General features: G+C 50.8%; 2 protein-coding genes across 2 annotated transcripts; both read right to left on the minus strand.

The window, feature by feature from the left end:
- Nucleotides 1-34: 34 nt before the first annotated feature.
- Nucleotides 35-5,713, minus strand: puf60a (poly-U binding splicing factor a). The gene is made up of 11 exons (XM_082514090.1): nt 5,687-5,713; nt 4,541-4,636; nt 4,364-4,450; nt 3,418-3,468; nt 3,172-3,333; nt 2,995-3,087; nt 2,701-2,914; nt 2,171-2,361; nt 1,870-1,984; nt 1,442-1,680; nt 35-1,365 (listed from the first exon to the last, which is right to left on the minus strand). The coding sequence occupies exons 1-11, from the start codon at nt 5,705-5,707 to the stop codon at nt 1,066-1,068; spliced, it is 1,569 nt and encodes a 522-aa protein (XP_082370216.1). The 5' UTR covers nt 5,708-5,713; the 3' UTR covers nt 35-1,065.
- A 3,324-nt stretch (nt 5,714-9,037) lies between these two features.
- Nucleotides 9,038-17,348, minus strand: LOC309694216 (mitochondrial inner membrane m-AAA protease component AFG3L2-like). Its single transcript, XM_082514080.1, is given in 18 exon segments — nt 9,038-9,598; nt 9,744-9,938; nt 10,930-11,130; nt 11,226-11,341; nt 11,420-11,530; nt 11,617-11,742; nt 11,829-11,936; nt 12,007-12,160; nt 12,278-12,415; nt 12,554-12,827; nt 12,901-13,025; nt 13,105-13,179; nt 13,500-13,652; nt 13,728-13,808; nt 13,811-13,860; nt 15,663-15,731; nt 15,924-16,020; nt 17,140-17,348. Coding segments are annotated over 18 exon segments (2,400 nt in total). The 5' UTR covers nt 17,224-17,348; the 3' UTR covers nt 9,038-9,355.
- Between the last annotated feature and the right edge of the window lie 3 nt (nt 17,349-17,351).

Consider the following 17,351-nt stretch of genomic DNA (forward strand, 5'->3'; position numbering starts at 1 on the left):
TCAGAGAGCAGCTTCACACAAACAAAACAGCAGAAAAAAAAAAAAGAGTTTTATTCACAAGTTTCGGTGTTTGACCTTCAAACCCCGAAGAGCACCTGAACGCAGCACCGCCTCTGAGGCTCAAAGTTGCTCAGAGACTGGGATCATGTGACTCCTCGGGACAAGCGGGAGACGGCCTGAGAGTGGATGATGCTGTGGTGCGTTCAGGTTTAGTCAGTTTGTTAGACTCCAGGTGTTTCTCTTGTGAGGCTGTGAACAAAAGGCTGAACATCTGGAAGAACACAGGTGACGTCACATCTGGTCCACAGTTGCTTCATGTTTCAGCTCCGGCCGGCTCACCATTGTACAGAAGGTCCCTGAAGGCACCGCGACCGTGTAACTGGGTCAGAACCCAGACAGGAAGTTACTGTTCAACTTACTGATCTGTGGGTCCTGGTTCCTGGACGTCAGGTCCAGTTTTTCCTTCCTGCTGGTGATTGTTTTTGTGTGTTTCAAACCAAATCTTTACGCCTCACTCTCAGGGTGTCGGTGCCGCGGCCCTGCCCAGTGTTCTAAGGAGAAGGGGCATGGCAGTTAGTAGAACGCGATCGACAACGTTTCTAATCGCGCCAATCCAAAATCCGTTTTTAAAAAAAAAAAATTCAGTAAATGAAACTCGTCAATACACAGTTTGTCCAGCAGGGCGGCTCCACTGGCACCATCTACAGTGGGTGGAGTCGAGCGTGACATCACTCAATGAAACTGCTGACAAACTGATATCAGACCATGTAAATCAGTTGAGCTCTTAACGTTAGCACGGAGCTCATGGTACATTTTTAACTGACGCCCTCTGTGTCCCGTTTCTGTTACCATGGAAACGAAGGACATCGTGTTAGGAAAGCAGTGGCTGTAAGAAACGGCGAGGCGGCGAGCAGCTGAAACATGAGAAGCAGCTGCTTCGTCCTTTGACCCTGCACAGAAACACTGGAGCAGAGGACGCGGGGACGTTTCCCTGGAGACAAACACCGATGAAAAACAGACAAGTTAGAAAGAGCCCGCTATGCTACGCTCCCCGACGAGCATGCTCTACGCCGACAGGTCCCCGTTGTCGAAGCGTTCCTGGTCGTAAACCTCAGCGACCACCTTCCTGCCGCCGAACCAGCGGTGGTTCAGCGCCTGGATGGCTCTGTTCATCTCGGCAGCTTCTGAGAACTCCACAAAGATCTTGACGATGACTTCGGCGTCGTCCTCCTCTCCCTGACGCTCCTGATAGATAATGACTCGCTTCACCTGGCCGAACTTCCCGCACTCCTCGGTGACCTCGCCCTCCAGGTCGTCGTCGATGTCATCGGGCCCGACCATGTTCCTCAAAACCATGACGGTGGACTGAAAGGAGATACGACAGGTCACGACCACTAGAACCAACGATTCGCCATTAGGGGTGGGCGGGACTGAAGCGTACCTCCTGCTTGCGCAGCAGCTTCCTCATCACCATGTGTCGGGCGCTGCTGCCGCTGATGCTCATGTGCTCCTGGTCGCTCAGCGGCTCCATGGCGCCGTCCTGCTGCACCTCCTGCTGACGCTCCTCCTCCTCTTTCTTCTTTGGATCAGCACCAAAGGAAACCGTCTGTGTTGGGGGCGTGGCCAGCACAGGGTTCACCAAGCCCACCTGAGGCACACCAGGTCTCACTGGGGTCACACCTGAAACAGGAAGCAGGAAGTGTTACCTGTTGGAGCACCTTTTATTGGTTAGCATCTTTGGATGAGCCTGGCTTCAAAATAAAGAGAGGTGAGACGTGTGGGCGGAGAAGACTGCCCCAAACTCAAGATGTGATGTCATGTGGGTGGAGCCTGTGTGTGTGTGTGTTGACAGGGCTCAGGTGTTCCTACCTGTGATGACACCTGGAGCCTGGTGGGCCATGACAGCCTGAGGGAGGCCTCCGAGCTGCTGGGACAGGAGCGCCGGTCCGGCCAGCGCTCCGAGCACCGATGCTCCCACCGCCTCCTGAACGCACCACAGAACATAATCAGTACAGCTGTCTCAAACACTACAATCCTGTACTACAGGAAACACTACATACCACTGCTTCTGTGCACATACAGGCAGAAAAACTACCGCACTGCATCTACTACACTTCTTAGAGCATGTTCCTGTGCCTTGTCTCTGGGGGGGCGGAGCTCCCTGAGTTACCTGAGCTGTGATCTTTGCGGTGGCGACGGCAGCAGCCATGGCGGCGGCAGTGGGCAGTCCACCAGACGTTGTTGGTGTGAGAAGGGGCATGGGTGGCGTCACGGCTTTGCCCACGCGCAGGTACTGACCACCCAGGTCGAACAGGTTCATGGAGGCGACGGCGTCCTGGGCCGACTGAGCCTTCTCATACTCTGCACGCAGGAAATGAGCAGACCGCCGTCAGAAGTCCCGCCTACATCACACAGAGCCCCACCCTGAACAGAGCTGTCTGTCAGCTGACAGGGAGCCCAGGTGTTCAGGTGTCACACCTGGGCTCCCCGTCAGCTGACAGGGCTAACTGAGCCTAACAAACCCTTAAAATGAAGTCGACCCGTCAGGCTGAGTTGCTATGGAAACAGATTGGTGAATCCAAACATGAGAACCGCAAGGGGGTGGGTCACTGACCCTGGGTGCACCTGAGAGGGTCCACACCCCTCTGCGTCTTCCCTGTTAAAGCTTTCACGCCGCGGCGGAGCCGATCGGCCGCTCACCGATGAAGCCGTAGCCTTTGTGCCGGCCCGTGGTCGGCTCGCGGGCCAGCATGCACGACTTGATCTTTCCAAAGGCCTCGAACACACTCTTGATGTCATCGTCGGAGAGGTCGGGGTGCACTGACGCCACGTAGATCCTGTTGAAGGCACGCGCTTCCTCCGCCAGCTGGTCGATGATTGGCTGAGCCTGGCCGATGTTGCTGGGCCTCCCGACCTGCGAGACAGCGAGAAGGGAAACTCAAAACGCCGGCTCAGAGTCAGAGGAGGCGGGGCTTCATCATCAGCTGGACTCACCTTGATGTTCCGTCCTCCGAGGACAACTGAGTTCATCTGCTCCAGTGCAAGCTGCGCTGCTTCAGGCATCTCGTATTCCACGAAGGCGAAGCCCTGCAGGTGCCATGGCAACGGTTAGACCCGCCCACCTCAGAGTGTGGTGTGTGTGTTTTATATGAGTGTGTGTGTATGTGTGACCTTGTGCTTCATGGTCACAGAGTCCCAGGACATGTCGATGCTTTTGATTGGTCCAAAGGGGGCGAAGGCCTGCCTGATGGTGTCCTCTCCGAGTTCGTAGTAAATGGATCCAACGTACACGCGACACATGATGGCGAGCGCTCTCTGCCGCTGAGCCGCCACCTGAACAGACACACAGAAAGCAGAGAAGAAGAATCAGCCAGCAGCTCGCCGCTCAGCAAGGAGGCGCTGCACGCTGTTACTCACCGATTGCAGAGGAGACAGAGCGTCGCCCAAACCCATCGTCAGAGACGCCATCTGAGACACACATGAGAGAAAAGGTTCAGTGTGACGAAGCACAGGGGCGGAGCCAAGTCTGCACCCACTGCAGATGAAAAACACGAGTCAGCAGAAGTGTTCGTCAGAGCGGTGAGGCCAAGGGAGGTGAGAACCGGGGGCGGGGCTCAGTTTTGACCCATCGCAGCAGCCCATCGTTCTGTAACCACGTCACCAGACTTGTCGCGCTGACTTAAACGTCACAGATGACGTGACGTTTGAGCGACGCGTGAAACCAATGGAGAGAAAGCGCGTGTTTGCTGACTCAGTGCAACACAACTGTCAGATTACACGTTTAACCTCCTCGGACCTGCATCCACATGTGACGTCACATTTTGGGTTATTTAGACCAAAATACTCAACTTTGCTCTACATGGGCCTGATTTCCACCTACGAGGACGTTATGCTGCTACTGTTCTATCGACATTTTAAATGAAGATCCTCATATGTGGCTCTGATTTTTCTTAAAAACCAAAATAAGGTTAAAAAAAAAAATCTGGTAATTTGGGCCCCAATCAGCCCGAATATCAAAGAGAAATTAAAAATGCTGCCGTGGAAGAGTTCAGGTCTCAGGAGGTTAAATAAAGTTTAAATCAAGGTTTCATTTGCATCACGTTCCTCGCGTGTGTTTGATCTTTGTGAGTCTTTTTTTGCCTTTCTGTGAAAGTTTTGTATCAATAAAATATTTTCTGACACCATGACGGCTCCATGATGTGGTGAATCCAAAACTAATAATCAATATCAGACTCTCCTCAGTGGCTGCCCGATTAATGCTTCAGCTCACCTGGGTGAGCGGGTCTGACTCCCACCGTGTGACTGCTGTTACCTATGCTGTTCCCTCTGACGCCCCGCCCCCTGAGCACACTTGTGAGGATACCTGCAGGTTGGTGATCTGCTGCTGCTGAGCCAGAGTCTGCTTGACGAGGACGCTCTTGATGCTCTGCTCCATTGCGTACTTCTTCGCCTGCACACAAACAGCCAATCACAGCTCGCCAGTCACAACAGCACGTGTGTGTGTGTGTGTGTGTGTGTGTGTGTGTGTGTGTTTATAGACCTTCTGCAGCGCCTCCGCCTGGTTGGGGGTGAGCGGTGGCAGCCCCAGCTTGGTGGTGGTGCTCTGTCCATTCTCCATGATGAGAGCCGGCCCTCCCTGTCAGAGATCAATACTGACTGATTAGCGATCAATCGCACAGACGATCAATCACAGCTGTTCTCTTCACGCTGTCAGAGGCTGCACCCATCCTAAACTTCACCCATACCCATCAGTCTGTGACATCACCTCAGACACAGCTGATGCCCCGCCTCCACTCACAGAGCTAAACAAACCTCCACTTAACGACTCTTCTTCTGCGTGGGTTTTTATTGTTTCCTTCATGCTGAACACAAACTTTATCATCATCGGTACGGTGAGGTCAGGCTGAACAGCCACAGAGAACTCAGCTCCAACCACACCAGCAACCTGATTGACTGATGATCATGTTCTATTCAGAGTGCTGTAACAGGTGACCTGGATCAGCGTAGTGTACATCAAACAGTAGCAGTGGAAACAGAGGAGGAGGTCGTCGAGGCAACGGTGTACCTGCTCCCCGAATTTCTGTCAAATTCGGGGACCGCGGTGTAGGTTCGTGTGCCGCATTTTCCTCGTTTGTGGTTTTGATTTTTTTAGGACACTCAGTTCACCTGATCTCAGGTGAGCAGGTACGAACAGGTCTGCTACTCCAGGATCATCAGCATCTTTAGAATAACACATTTCCCCCAGGGATCAATAAAGTATTCTGATTCTGATTCTGTATCTTCATGTGTTCATTTCTAATGTGGAACTTCACCTGCGTACAGGTGATGATCAGTTCCCACAGTGATACACTCAGGTGAGAAGTGAACCACCTTCTCAGTACAGGTGAGCGAAACTACCACCGTGGACGGTAAGTTGGCACTTTAACCCTCCTAGGTTGTTAGCTTAGCATCAGCAGCTAGCAGAACCGTCCAGAACTTCCGTGCTAACAGTTAGCCTAGCTGAGCCGCGCGCACACCGTTGATCACAGAGAACCGATCAGCGGCTGATCGATTAATCGACCTCTGCGGTCGGTTCCGGTCAGTCTGTGGTGTCGAACCGATTGTGTTACGGAGCACGCGCCGAGGGTCCCTGCTGTTAGCATTAGCTTAGCTTCGTGTTTCCATCCAGGCACATTTCGGATCGTACCGCAGAAACGGCCGCCGCCATACAGCTGCTCCCGCGCTGCGCTCCGCCGCTCCCGCGCTGCTCTCCCCGCTCTCCGCTCGCTTCGGTTCGGATGGTTCTGCGCTCGGAGTCCCCGCAGTCCGCACCGCGGCTCCGGCTGACGTCACTTCCTCTGACAGAAGAGTGTTTGAACAAACGACAACTTCAGGAGCTGAAGCCGGAAGCAGGACCAGTTTTTTCTCAGAACTTTATGGAGGAGACAAAATTATATTACAATGGAACGGCGTGTCAAATTAAACAACTAAGATACATATCAACATTAAAAGGAGAGAGAAGAAAAGGAAATAAAAAATAAATTAAAGAAAAAAAGAAAAGGAAAAAAGCGAGAGATACAGTGACACTGAATAATTAAACAAGGACATTAAATATAGTACAAACATTTACAGTTTTTAAAGCTTTTTTTTGTTGTGAGAGGAGCAAATTGTATTCACATAGAGTTCAATTTCTTTCCTAAAAGTGAGAAAGTGAGGTTCCTTGCTTGAAAACTTACATTTATGGATATGGCATTTGGCGAGGATTAAAATCAGATTAATAAGGTAAAAAGCATTCGAGTCTTTCCTGCTAAAGTCAGTGTAACCAAATAACACATTTTGGTAAAAAAGCACAAAATTTGATAAGATGTTCTTAGAGATGAAAACAGCAATATCTTTCCACAAAATCTGCGTAGAGGTACGAGACCAGAGTAGATGTGAGCAGGTCTCTGGGGCGATCTTACAGAAGGAGCAAAGAGTATCTATATCCCTCTTATATTTTGAAGGAAGCATTTAACAGGGTAAAATCTATGAATTAGCTTAAATAAAATTTCCTTCCCTTTGTTAGTAAGGAGGAATTTTTGTGGCAAACACCAAACTTTTTTTCCCAGTCAATGTCCTTGACAAAATTAGACCAGAAAGAAATGGAAGGAGGAATGGAGACAAGTGGCTCTTGAAAAAGAGACCTAATCTTGGCATTCACACCTTTACAAGAGGAGAAACAAATCTGACCTAAAGGAGTCTCTCAGGACAGAGCGGGACAAGAACAGGAGTGGGGAGGCAGTGGTATTTCTAAACAACATGGACAGAGCAGACGGTATGGCATCAAAACCAATACAAAACTCCCTTGGTGATACTGGGATGTTATATCCGGATAGGAACTCTGAGTAATTGTATAATAAGCCTGCGTTATTGAATAGTTGACTTAGCAGAAGAATACCATTATTAAACCAGTTTTCAAAGAACAGCGACTTGTAAAGAGTGTTAGTTGTTCCAAATATAAAACCTTTGTGGAGAAAAGTTGTGTTTATAGATTAAGGACTATGCCAAAAGAGCTTGTTGATGAACGTTTGAGAGTTTCATTGGGATTTTCTGAATATTGTAGTTACAGAGAAGAATAAAGTCCAAGCTACCCAAATGTGAAAAGATAGGATGAGAAATTAAGTTCCAGATGGAGTTTGGGTTTTTGAGATGTTTTTTAATCCAATTTATTTTGAAAGTGTAATTTAGGGAGCTGAAAGACCAACATCTAACTACAGAAGAGTGCCAGAGATGGATGACGGGTGATGATGATGGCGGAATACAAGAACACAACAATAAAAATAATAAAATTAAAATATTAGAAGTCCAAAATGTAATGTATTTTAATTTCCTTTGTGTTTTCAAGGTCTTTAACTGTGGCACTGTGTTTGTTGCAGAAGTGTTTAATATAGGCTTTGCAGTCTGTCCATCATTTTGTATGAATAGGAATTTTCCCCAAGAGCAGCAGAGGTCGGAGGAAGTAGGTAGTGAATTAAATCTTTCCCTTCAAAACAGACTTTAAGTTCGAGTTTTTGGTTTATTGGTCTGTCTGTAATAATAAACATCATTCTGAAAGAGTCTGGCATTTATACACATGGATACAACAGGTGACAAACAGCTTCAGTGTGGAAGTGACACAAACAACAAGAATAGTTCTCAAGCTTAAACCTCTCCAGTGTCCGTATGATGAAGTACTTTAAATGAAGCTCCACTAACTTTGTTGCTTAAGCAGAATTTCCCTCCATGAATTTGGCTCCATTTAAATTCTCCACATAAAGAAGTCCAACAGGATTGTGTAGGTTTGTTTATCTCTACACCACTCTCTCAAAGGTTTGTACATGTGAGTTGGTGCACTAAGTGTAATTCCCACATTGACACATGGATAGACGGATCTAAAAATAGCCAGCTGGAATGTTAATGGACTGAATAATGTAATTAAGAAAAAGACCGTTTTAACATCACCCTAACCCTGGAACGGGCAAAAGTGCAGGGCTGTCGGTTCTGAGTCATAAAACTTTGTCTTAACTTCACTGAGGCAAAAGTAGATAAGGAGGGTAGATATAAACTAGTACGTGGACAATTATTAGATACACCAGTAATTTTATGTAATATTTATGCTCCCAATTCAGACACGCCTACGCTTTTCATCATTTATCACAGCTTCTTTTGGAATCGCACGGTGCACAAACAATAGTAGGCGCAGACTTCAACCAAATACTAGACTGAGACCAGGATTTCTCAAAAGTGGTAGGTGGCGTTTGAATGTGTCCTTACTGTTATTACTAAAATGATCAGGGATGACATCTAATTTTTAAGGAGACAAGAGGTTGAGAGGACACTACATTGGCTATGAAAGCGTATTTGAGAGGGAGGATCAGTTCCTTTGCTTCCTTTAAGAAGAAGACAGGCAATGAAAATATCACCACACTGGAGTCTGAGCCAAAAACCCTCGGGCACAAGGATAGGGCTATGCTAAATAAAACCAGTACTGCTAAACAGAAGTTGGACACACTGTGTAATAAAAAGGCAGGATGCGCTCTGCTTCGTACAAACCAGCCATCCTTTAAATGTCGCGTTTCTTTGGAAACATTTAGCTCTACCATCAAAGCTTTGATCACATTGTTACTTTGTTAAAGACGTCCTGTCCGCACCACCTCATACTCAGCATCACCAACTCGCCGTTTGACCATGAAGGCTCTTTTCCACTCGGCGAGTAACTTTGAGCCTGAAGTGTGTAGCGTTGCTCTCAGGTCCAGGACATACCAAGCCTCGCGTTTAGAGGGGCTTGGACCCTCCTCTCAGTTAGTGAAACGGTGCGCAGCAGCACTGCTTCCAGACATCGCGCTGCATAATCCACCAGATTACCAGCCAGGCCTACATGAAGACTGTACTCTCATATTCTTACAGCACGTCCCACCAGGGGGAGAACACTGCTCCCATCCTCACCTGGTTCCTCTGTGCACACACAGTTCAGTCTCGTTTACCTCCTCTGTGTGTGTTTACAGGAAGTGTGTGTGTTATTGATCACACGGAGCGGTGATTGGTGATCGATCAGTTTCTCTGACTTTATTTAAACATGTCAAACACATTTACACATTTATTCCATTATGAAACAGCATGCTAGCAACAACTAATCAATATCTCATCTCTGAGCAGCCTCCAGCAGCACGTTACCATGGTGATGATGAGTGATTTCATGGATGGAGCAGAACGCCGTCGATAGTCTCGGATCAATAAATACGCGATGTTCTACACAGGAAACGTTCTTTAGGTCTTCAGGTTCCACCCTGGCCCTGCTGAAGTTCATCAGGAGGCCTCAGAAGGCTCTCCGGCAGGAGGACAGAACCCGGAGGAACTTCTAGAAGGGCATTCCTCCGGAGATCTGCCGGGCCACCTGCTCGTCCGGGGTCTCCTCCCGCTCCGGCCTCCTCTCCTGGTTCCAGTCCTTCAGACCCTCGGGCAGCGTCGTGTCTTCGTCCTCGCCGCCGGTTCCTTCCACGAACTCCTCATAAGTCGACTTCTCAGCGAAGGGCCGTTTGCCGAGCAGCTCCACCATGTCGTTCTTATCCAGAACCTCCTTCTCCAGTAGCCGCTGCGCCACCTGCCAACGCCACAGAGGACAGGTGAGCACAGAATGATCACGGGCAGAAGCACGCAGGACCCTGCTCCGCAGAACTGAACCAGAACCGCCCAGAGCCTCGTGACTCAGTGGCTTTCTGAGGCACGTAGAACACAGCTGAGCCTACCTTCTCCACCTCGGCCTTCTTGTCGTTGAGGAGTTGCTGTGTTCTCTGGTACGCTTCGCTGATCAGGGTTCTGACCTCGGTATCGATGAGGCGGGCCGTGGCCTCGCTGTACGGCTTCTCCAGAACCATCTCGCCCTGGCGCGGCAGGTCGAAGGACACCTGGCCCACCTTCGGGTTCATCCCAAACTGAACGATCTGCAGGAGAACACAAGGAGGAGGTCAGACCGAGCAGAACCCCCACAGGAACAACTTCATTTCCAAAACCTGCACTAACAAAAACACGACTGGAGCTCATCAAAGAGCCAAAGCTTCGAGGTTCACGTCTCCCCCCGAACTCGGCTTTAAAGGTTCTCGTTCGAACGTCATCCTGAGACTTACAGTGAAGGCTAACACCTGCAACACCTCTCAGGTATCACACCTGCCTCACACAGCCTGAGGCTGTTAAGCCTCTGGAAATAGGTTGATTCTGTTCATTTGAAGGTATCGTCTTCATCGGGTGACTCCTTCAGTCTCAGCTGACTGCAGGTTGCAGTCTTATTGGACATCTGCACAAAGACCGACACCTGACGACCAATGGGCTGTCAGGTCAGTTTATGATCATTAATATGCAAACTGTCACGACCACTCATCAACAGCCACTGATCAATGTTCATGAGTGGCGTCCACAGAGAGCCGGGGAATGGCTGCAATCACAGCATTGTAGCATGGTGACAGGTTAGGCCCCCTCACACGTCATGTAAATGCCCATTGTTCCATCAGTGGTGCTGCAGTCAGGCGTTGTGCAGATGTCCTGTTTATAAGGTTGAAACCTGCATTCAGCTGAGACTGACGGAGTCACCTGATGATGATGAAACATCCAGATGATTGAGCTTCAAGACTCTGGCTTACGGCTAAACTGTGGATCCAAATGCTGGCGACTCTTTCTCAGGTGTTTCTAAAGTTAAACCTGAGAGGCTCATTCTGATTCATGCACTCGGCCCAAACTACACAGAGCTTTAAGACTTCTGGAGGCGCCGTGGATCAGAGCTGCCGTGGATCAGAGCTCTCTGCTGCTGTGCTTTTAACATGAAAGCCCCAAACAGAGAAGCCCCTCAAAATAAACAGCTGATGAAGAAGAACGGTACTAATCACTCCGATGATGGCGTCGGCGGTGTGCAAAGAGAAAACACCCGTATTGACGGCTCACCTGGGCGTAGGCGCTTTGCGTCACCTTTCGCAGGTCGTCCTGAGCGCCCGTGGTGATCCGGCCGAAGAAGATCTCCTCCGAGACTCGGCCCCCCAGAGTCATGCACATGCGGTCCAGCAGCTGCTCCTTCGTGTACAGGTACTGCTCTTTGGGCAGGTACTGCGCGTAGCCCAGACCCTTCCCTCTGGGGATGATGGACACCTGTGCAGGTCACAACACAAACTGATGAGTCTGCACCAGCCCCCATTCAAATTTCACTCAATTGTGCAGCTACAGCACCGCGGCGATCGAGTCACCTTCAGCAGCGGATCGGCATGCTCCAGGAACCATCCGGCTACGGCGTGCCCGGCCTCATGATACGCCACCGTCTTCTTCTCCTCGGGCTGCAGGACCTGAGTCTTTTTCTCCAGGCCTTCAGACGGGAAGAGACGCTGTATGAAATCACCCTGCAGCCAACGCCACGCTCCAACATTCGAACTCTCGCACTCACCTCCGATGACCCTCTCGATGGCCTGCTCGAAGTGCTTCTGGCTGATAGCGTCTGAAAGGTGGCGAGCGGCAATCAGAGCCGCCTCGTTACAAACGTTGGCGATGTCGGCACCTGATTGGAGGAGAGCGGGGAGGACAAAGGTGTGTCTTGGACCAAGCAGGTGCACAAAGTCTGAAACGACATTCAGCAGCGCTTACCTGAAAATCCAGGTGTGAGGGCGGCCATCTTCCTGGCCAGAGAGTCTTTGTCCATGTCAGGCTCGAGCTTCAGAGGCCGCAGGTGGACTTTAAAGATGGACGCCCGACCTTTGATGTCAGGAGGGCCTTAGAGGAGAAGGATATCACCTGACTGTGACCTCACACGAGCTCATATGGAAGATGTACACGGCTCGCCTGGCGCTCTGACTCACCGATGTAGATCTGCCTGTCGAAGCGGCCGGGTCTCATCAGCGCCGGGTCCAGGATGTCGGGTCTGTTGGTTCCCGCCAGGACGACCACGTTGGTGGCGGTGTTGAAGCCTGCGGCGCAGAAAGCAGTGAGCTATCGCCATGTCTTCATCATTACAAAGCTGAGTTTAGCTCCACCCACCGTCCATCTCTACCAGCAGCTGGTTCAGCGTGTTCTCCTGCTCACTCTGACCGCCAAAGTTGCCCCGCCCCCTTTTGCGCCCCACAGCGTCGATCTCGTCAATGAAGAGGATGCAGGGGGCGTTCTTCCTCGCCATGACGAAGAGATCTCTCACCTGGGAAGGAAATGACATCAGCTCCAATGCCAGACTCCTCCCCCAACAGAGCCACGTGATTTTGAACACGTTGGCAAACAGGAAGTGAGGTAACCACAGTTAGTAAAACACACTCACCCTGGCGGGGCCGACGCCCACAAACATCTCCAGGAACTCGGAGCCGTTGACGGTGATGAAGGGCACGTTTGCCTCGCCCGCCGTTGCTTTGGCGAGAAGCGTTTTTCCAGTGCCAGGAGGACCGGTCAAGATGGCGCCCTGCTCACAGACATCAACATAAACGCCATCAGTGGTGACCCTACAGGCCCCGCCCACACCTCACAGTTTTATCTTTGGCTGAATGGTGGCACTGACCATCTGACCTGTGTCATAACCCCGCCCCCTTCCGACTCTCACCTTGGGGATCTTGGCGCCGAGGTCCTGGTACTGTTTGGGGTTCTTCAGGAAGTTCACGAACTCCATGATCTCCAGCTTGGCCTCCTCGCAGCCCGCCACGTCTTTGAACTTCACGTCGATTTCGTCTTTCAGAATCTTCGCCGTTGTCTCGCTGACGCTGAACAGCCCGCCCATCCCCCGGCCAGGACGTCCCGCCCCTGCCGGTCCTCGCCGCAGCATGAAGAGTAGGAAGCCAATGATGAGCACGGTGGGGAGCATGCTCAGTAGGAACGTGCTGGAAGAGGGAGACAGGCGTGGTTAGAGGTGTAGGCCTGAGGTGGAGCTGAGGCCGGAGGTCGTGCTCGTACCCGTCGCTCTCGGTGGAGTAGACCACGGGCAGCCTGTTCTCGCCCTCGATGCCGAGCTCGTACTGCGCCGTCTCCAGGTTCCTCTCAAACGTGTCCACGCTGCCGATGTTGAACCAGACGTACTGCTGCGAGACACACACGAGAACCCGCTCAGAACCGAGCGCGGCGCCTAGAACGCTGCTCTGCAGACAGAAACACACTCACCCCGTCCGCCGGCGTCTTCCCCGCAGAGAAAACCACCTTCACGTAGCGCTTGTTCACCACCTCCAACCGATCCACCTGCCGAAGATGCACAGCAGCGGTCAGCTTCCTGTTTGTACATCATCAGGTCCAAACGTTTTAAACTTGGTTTGAGGAACCACTGTAACCAGCTTTGACCTGATTGGTTTTTCATGTCTGCGTGACAGAGTTCATTCAGGAAGTGGAGTTACGGGACAGTCACACCAGCGCCCCCTGGTGTTCCTGCCCCATTACTCCATGGGAACGTGCAACTATTCAAAAAATGGCTGCATTTCACCTGCCGCAGAGACACGACCACTTTACTTTCAGAGCGTCTGACGACATCATCGTGAACTAAGAGGCCCAGCGGCCGTCCTCACCACGCCTTTGGACAGGTAGTTGTTGACAAAGTCTTTCCAGGTGACCTCGCGTCCTCCGTCCCTCAGGAAGAAGTAGTAAGTGACGGTGGTCCAGAACGCCACCCCGCTCAGGAAGTACATCCGGAATTCCCTATCGTCCCAGGGCACCTCCCCCTGAAACAGACAACAGCTGAGACCAGAGCTCACTTACACCTGGACAGGTAAGAGGTGACAGGAGGAGAGAATGACCTTCTGCAGACGGCTGTACCAGTGTGACTCATCCTTACGACCTCCTCGCTTTCCCCCGCCGCTGCTGCCACCTGCTCCCCCCCTCCTCCCGTTGACCTCCCCGATGCTCTCTGTGAGTTAGCGGGTTTGGATTCTGAGAAAAATAAAAATAAAAATCTGGGACTCAAACAGCAACAAACATCAAAACATCCACCTGACGGAGCGTCGGGTGAACAAGAACAGAGAGACATTCAGCAGGCAGACACCATCTCTACTTTTAAGATTCAAACTTTCCTTTTTGCTAAAGCATATAGTTAGGGTTACAGTAAAGGGCAGTAGAGGTCAGTCGAGGTCAGCAGAGAGCAGTAGAGGTCAGTAGATTTCAGTAGAGGTCAGTAAAGAGCAGGAGAGGTCAGTAAAGAGCAGCAGAGAGCAGGAGAGGTCAGTAGATTTCAGTAGAGGTCAGTAAAGAGCAGGAGAGGTCAGTAGAGAGCAGTAGAGGTCAGAGGTCAGTAGAGAGCAGTAGAGGTCAGTAGAGAGCAGTAGAGGTCAGAGGTCAGTAGAGAGCAGTAGAGGTCAGTAGATTTCAGTAGAGGTCAGGGGTCAGTAGAGAGCAGCAGAGGTCAGTAAAGAGCAGGAGAGGTCAGTAGAGAGCAGGAGAGGTCAGTAGAGAGCAGTAGAGGTCAGTAGATTTCAGTAGAGGTCAGGGGTCAGTAGAGAGCAGCAGAGGTCAGTAAAGAGCAGGAGAGGTCAGTAAAGAGCAGTAGAGGTCAGTAGAGAGCAGTAGAGGTCAGTAGAGAGCAGTAGAGAGCAGTAGAGGTCAGAGGTCAGTAGAGAGCCGTAGAGGTCAGTAGATTTCAGTAGAGGTCAGGGGTCAGTAGAGAGCAGTAGAGGTCAGTAGAGAGCAGTAGAGGTCAGTAGAGAGCAGTAGAGAGCAGTAGAGGTCAGTAGATTTCAGTAGAGGTCAGGGGTCAGTAAAGAGCAGGAGAGGTCAGGTAAAGAGCAGTAGAGGTCAGTAGAGCAGGAGAGGTCAGTAGAGAGCAGGAGAGGTCAGTAGATTTCAGTAGAGGTCAGGGGTCAGTAGAGAGCAGCAGAGGTCAGTAAAGAGCAGGAGAGGTCAGTAAAGAGCAGTAGAGGTCAGTAGAGAGCAGTAGAGGTCAGTAGAGAGCAGTAGAGAGCAGTAGAGGTCAGAGGTCAGTAGAGAGCCGTAGAGGTCAGTAGATTTCAGTAGAGGTCAGGGGTCAGTAGAGAGCAGTAGAGGTCAGTAGAGAGCAGTAGAGGTCAGTAAAGAGCAGTAGAGAGCAGTAGAGGTCAGTAAAGAGCAGTAGAGAGCAGTAGAGGTCAGTAGATTTCAGTAGAGGTCAGGGGTCAGTAAAGAGCAGGAGAGGTCAGGTAAAGAGCAGTAGAGGTCAGTAGAGCAGGAGAGGTCAGTAGAGAGCAGGAGAGGTCAGTAGAGAGCAGTAGAGGTCAGTAGATTTCAGTAGAGGTCAGAGGTCAGTAGAGAGCAGTAGAGGTCAGTAGATTTCAGTAGAGGTCAGGGGTCAGTAGAGAGCAGAGGTCAGTAGAGAGCAGTAGAGGTCAGTAGATTTCAGTAGAGGTCAGGGGTCAGTAGAGAGCAGAGGTCAGTAGAGAGCAGAGAGCAGTAGAGAGCAGTAGAGGTCAGTAAAGAGCAGTAGAGAGCAGTAGAGGTCAGTAGAGAGCAGTAGAGGTCAGAGGTCAGTAGAGAGCAGTAGAGGTCAGAGGTCAGTAGAGAGCAGTAGAGGTCAGTAGATTTCAGTAGAGAGCAGAGGTCAGTAGAGAGCAGTAGAGGTCAGTAAAGAGCAGTAGAGAGCAGTAGAGGTCAGTAGAGAGCAGTAGAGGTCAGAGGTCAGTAGAGAGCAGTAGAGGTCAGAGGTCAGTAGAGAGCAGTAGAGGTCAGTAGAGAGCATTAAAGGTCAGTAGATTTCAGGTTTCTACCTTTGGCTGCAGCTTCAGCTTCGGAGTGTTTCTGCGTTTTCTGACTGTCTGGAAAATATTTCTCGAAACCTGAAGAAAGAAAGCAGATTGTACAGGAAGTGACATCACACACAGATGAGGGCATCACAGCTGATCTACCAGAGCCATTCCACTTCCTATTAAACTCAGCAGGGGGCGCTATAGAAACAGCTCAGTGATCACAACACCCCCGTAGAACAGGAAGGCCACACGAGGGCGGGTCTAAATTTGATTAGCCGGTACCTTTTGGAGGTTTAGAGCTCAGCCTCCTGTAGGCTCCCAGCAGGTCACTCAACAGGCTCCGCCCACTCTGCACCTGTGCTGTGGTTGAAGATGTTACCTGAGTGAACAGACAGGTCAGCAGATCAGAGTACATAGTGCTGAAGGCGCTGACATCATGGTTCGATCAGTCTGCCTGAAGTTTAACAGGAAGTTTGCAACCCCTTCTCTTCTGTATGTGGCGGCGTGGCGGTCTAACCTGCGTCACGTTTCACCAGTTTCAGGTAAAACAGCCTCAAACTGACACACCTGAGTTCACCTTTGTTTCTTTGGTGGACTCCAGGATGTTAATACATTCTGTTGGCTAACCTGACAAACATTTCCCGCTGCTTCTTTGCTGAGTGATGACCTCACAGCGAGCAGCATCTTTGACTACGCAGAGCTTTGCATGGAGGAAGAGAAGACTTCCTGTCAGCTGATTTTAATGACTGTTCAGAGAACATTACTTTGAAACACATCAAAAACACTCATCCTGCTTCAGGCTGCTGTTCCCAGGTATGACTCCATAAACAGCAGCTTCTGTAGCGACGAATCGGAATGCCAAGCAGCTCCATTGGCTGCCTGTACACAACACAGGAAGTTAAAGCCAACACCTAATGAACGCCATCATAATCAGGTCTCCTGAGACACTACAGGTGTAGTAACCATGGTGACTGTGATGGAGCCCAAAGCTCTTTGGAGGCAGCTGATACTCCTCAGCTCAGAGTGTTCGTAGTCACCGCTTACATTGTTATGCGAATATTCACACAGTCACCTGATTGGTTAGTTGTGTGAGTCTGAGTTGCCGTAGGCGTTTTCTCAGTCTATGTCTCAGGCGGTTGTACCTGTGCAGGTGTTCTGCCTCGACTACTGTCCGCTTACAAAGATCCGAGGGATCCAGGACTATTCCCCATTGGTCAGGGGTTACTGATGTCATATCCTCTAACTTCTCCAGCATCAGTTACCATGGAGATGAAGAGATAAGAAGTGAACCGCCACTTTAACGCAGGTGTACATTGTACACCTGTCTGTAGCTGGTATCAGTGCACTTCCTGTTTGTTTATGGTAAGCTTGCAGCCAGCTGCCCCTGCGGGTCCCGCGGCCTTCGCGCAGCCTCAGCCCAGAGTTCGGCCTCCCGCTGGCTCTGGGCTCCGGACTGCGGGATTAGCCTCTTAGCATGTTAGCCCCGTCGTGCACCTACCAGCCTGGCCGGAGCTCCGGAGGGCGGCAGCAGGCGGAAAAGGCCGCGGCAGCCCGCCGACAGCCGCAGGTAGCGGTGAGCCATCCTCCGGCTCTCTCACGCTGATGCGAGCCGAGCTAAACGCGTTTCAAGTTCACCCCAGTTGCTCCGTGACAGCAACGCGCCGACATGTTTACCTGCAGCTCTTCTTCGTCTACTACCTTGTTGCTGAC

The sequence above is a fragment of the Aulonocara stuartgranti genome (assembly GCF_965226115.1).
Source record: "Aulonocara stuartgranti genome assembly, chromosome: 18".
Lineage (NCBI taxonomy): Eukaryota > Metazoa > Chordata > Actinopteri > Cichliformes > Cichlidae > Aulonocara > Aulonocara stuartgranti.